Source organism: Lathyrus oleraceus, chromosome 5 (genome assembly GCF_024323335.1).
Source record: "Lathyrus oleraceus cultivar Zhongwan6 chromosome 5, CAAS_Psat_ZW6_1.0, whole genome shotgun sequence".
NCBI lineage: Eukaryota > Viridiplantae > Streptophyta > Magnoliopsida > Fabales > Fabaceae > Lathyrus > Lathyrus oleraceus.
Genome location: NC_066583.1, coordinates 580,666,750 through 580,668,279, shown reverse-complemented (window position 1 = coordinate 580,668,279; position 1,530 = coordinate 580,666,750). Strand labels below are relative to the sequence as shown.

Below are 1,530 nucleotides of genomic sequence, written 5' to 3'. Positions count from 1 at the left end.
AATATGCATTAAAAATTAAAATAAATCATTTATTTTGGGACACTCATTTATTTTAAATGAAAGTAATTAAGCAACCGCTTTGAAATCCGAAACACAAAACGACTATATATTATTTCAGGTGATTACAATAACAGAAACAGTTACATCAACTTACTCAATCTCACAACCTTTTCATAAACAGTCATTGGATTATAAAACAACAAGGAAAGATAAACCAATTTAATATATTGAAAGTAAAGTATGCATGTTCTATCAATTATCATAATCCTTAAGAAGTAAATCCTTTCTTCAAAGTTTGAACGGTTGCAACATCAGTTTTGAAAGCCAGAGCCAAGACATTATCATCAATGGTAGTGTTAAACAATGTGCTAGGAATTGAAACAGTTCCAGCATTAGCACTACCAAAAGCAGAAAAAGCCAAAGCAGGTCTTTGAGTATCAGAATTGAATTGAAAGTGCACAAGTCCCTTTGGAAACACAAACATGTCACCAGGCTGTAGGGTCTGAGTGAACAGCTTATTGGTTGTGTCCACAAATCCAACTTGAAGGGAACCTGCCGCGAGGAAAAGTAGCTCGGCCGAGCGAGGATGTGTGTGTGGCGGATTGATACTTCCGGAAGGGAACTCAAGAGCAGCATACGCCACACTTTGTCCATCAAGAGCTGGAAATTCAGCTTTGCTTGCTTTCAATACTTTGAAAGTTGAGGGAAGTGTGTTTGGTGGAAGAAGGGCGCGGAAACCGGTGAATGTGAAGAAGGAACCATCAACTTGGGTTCCAATTGGGGCTATGAAGTCAGTGAGGATGTCTGGATCACCGGCTGATGTTATTTGCATTATGACAAATGCAGATATGATCAGTGTGAGGAGTTTTGAAGTGGTGGAAGACATTGTTTATGGTTAGATGGAATGCTTAAAATATGAGATTATCAATGGAAAGTTTGAGTTTTTGAAATTGAAGAATGATGCATATATAGTGGTTTCTGTTTGTATGGAAGCAATTTGTATTGTAACATGTTTGGAGATTTCAAGGTAACTTTCTTTTGCTGTCTGCAGCTGTTTTCTTGTGCCTCTTAGCTCATAAAAAAGATAGAAATTATACATGGGTATATACTGAATTCAACCATTTAAAATAGTTATATATTTATATGGGACCTGATGTTTAATGTGAAAAGAATTTAAGTTATTCTTTTGGGCATTGTGTTCTAAAATCTACTAATAAACTGACTTTCGTAAGTGTGTTAAATATATCTTAAAATTGTGAACTAAATTAACTTGTTTAAATATAGAATTAAATCATTTGTATTTTGATGTTTTTTAATTTTTAATTTTAATATTTAATTTTTTTTTTTTGAATTTTGTATCACTTAAGATTTAATTTTTAATTCTTTTATTTTAAAAATTAATTATGTGAATAAATTATTTTTAATGAATTGGCAACGATGATTATGATAATTTATTATTTAATATTTTTAATAAAATAATTAATTTTAATTAATAAAAATGATTTATTGTTTTATTTATATTTATTTAAT

At 31.0% G+C, this 1,530-nt stretch overlaps 1 protein-coding gene across 1 annotated transcript; it reads right to left on the bottom strand.

Moving 5' to 3' along the window:
- Window positions 1-268: 268 nt before the first annotated feature.
- On the bottom strand, window positions 269-912 carry LOC127083277 (germin-like protein 9-3). Its single transcript, XM_051023576.1, has one exon. The coding sequence runs from the start codon at window positions 884-886 to the stop codon at window positions 269-271; it is 618 nt and encodes a 205-aa protein (XP_050879533.1). The 5' UTR covers window positions 887-912.
- Between the last annotated feature and the right edge of the window lie 618 nt (window positions 913-1,530).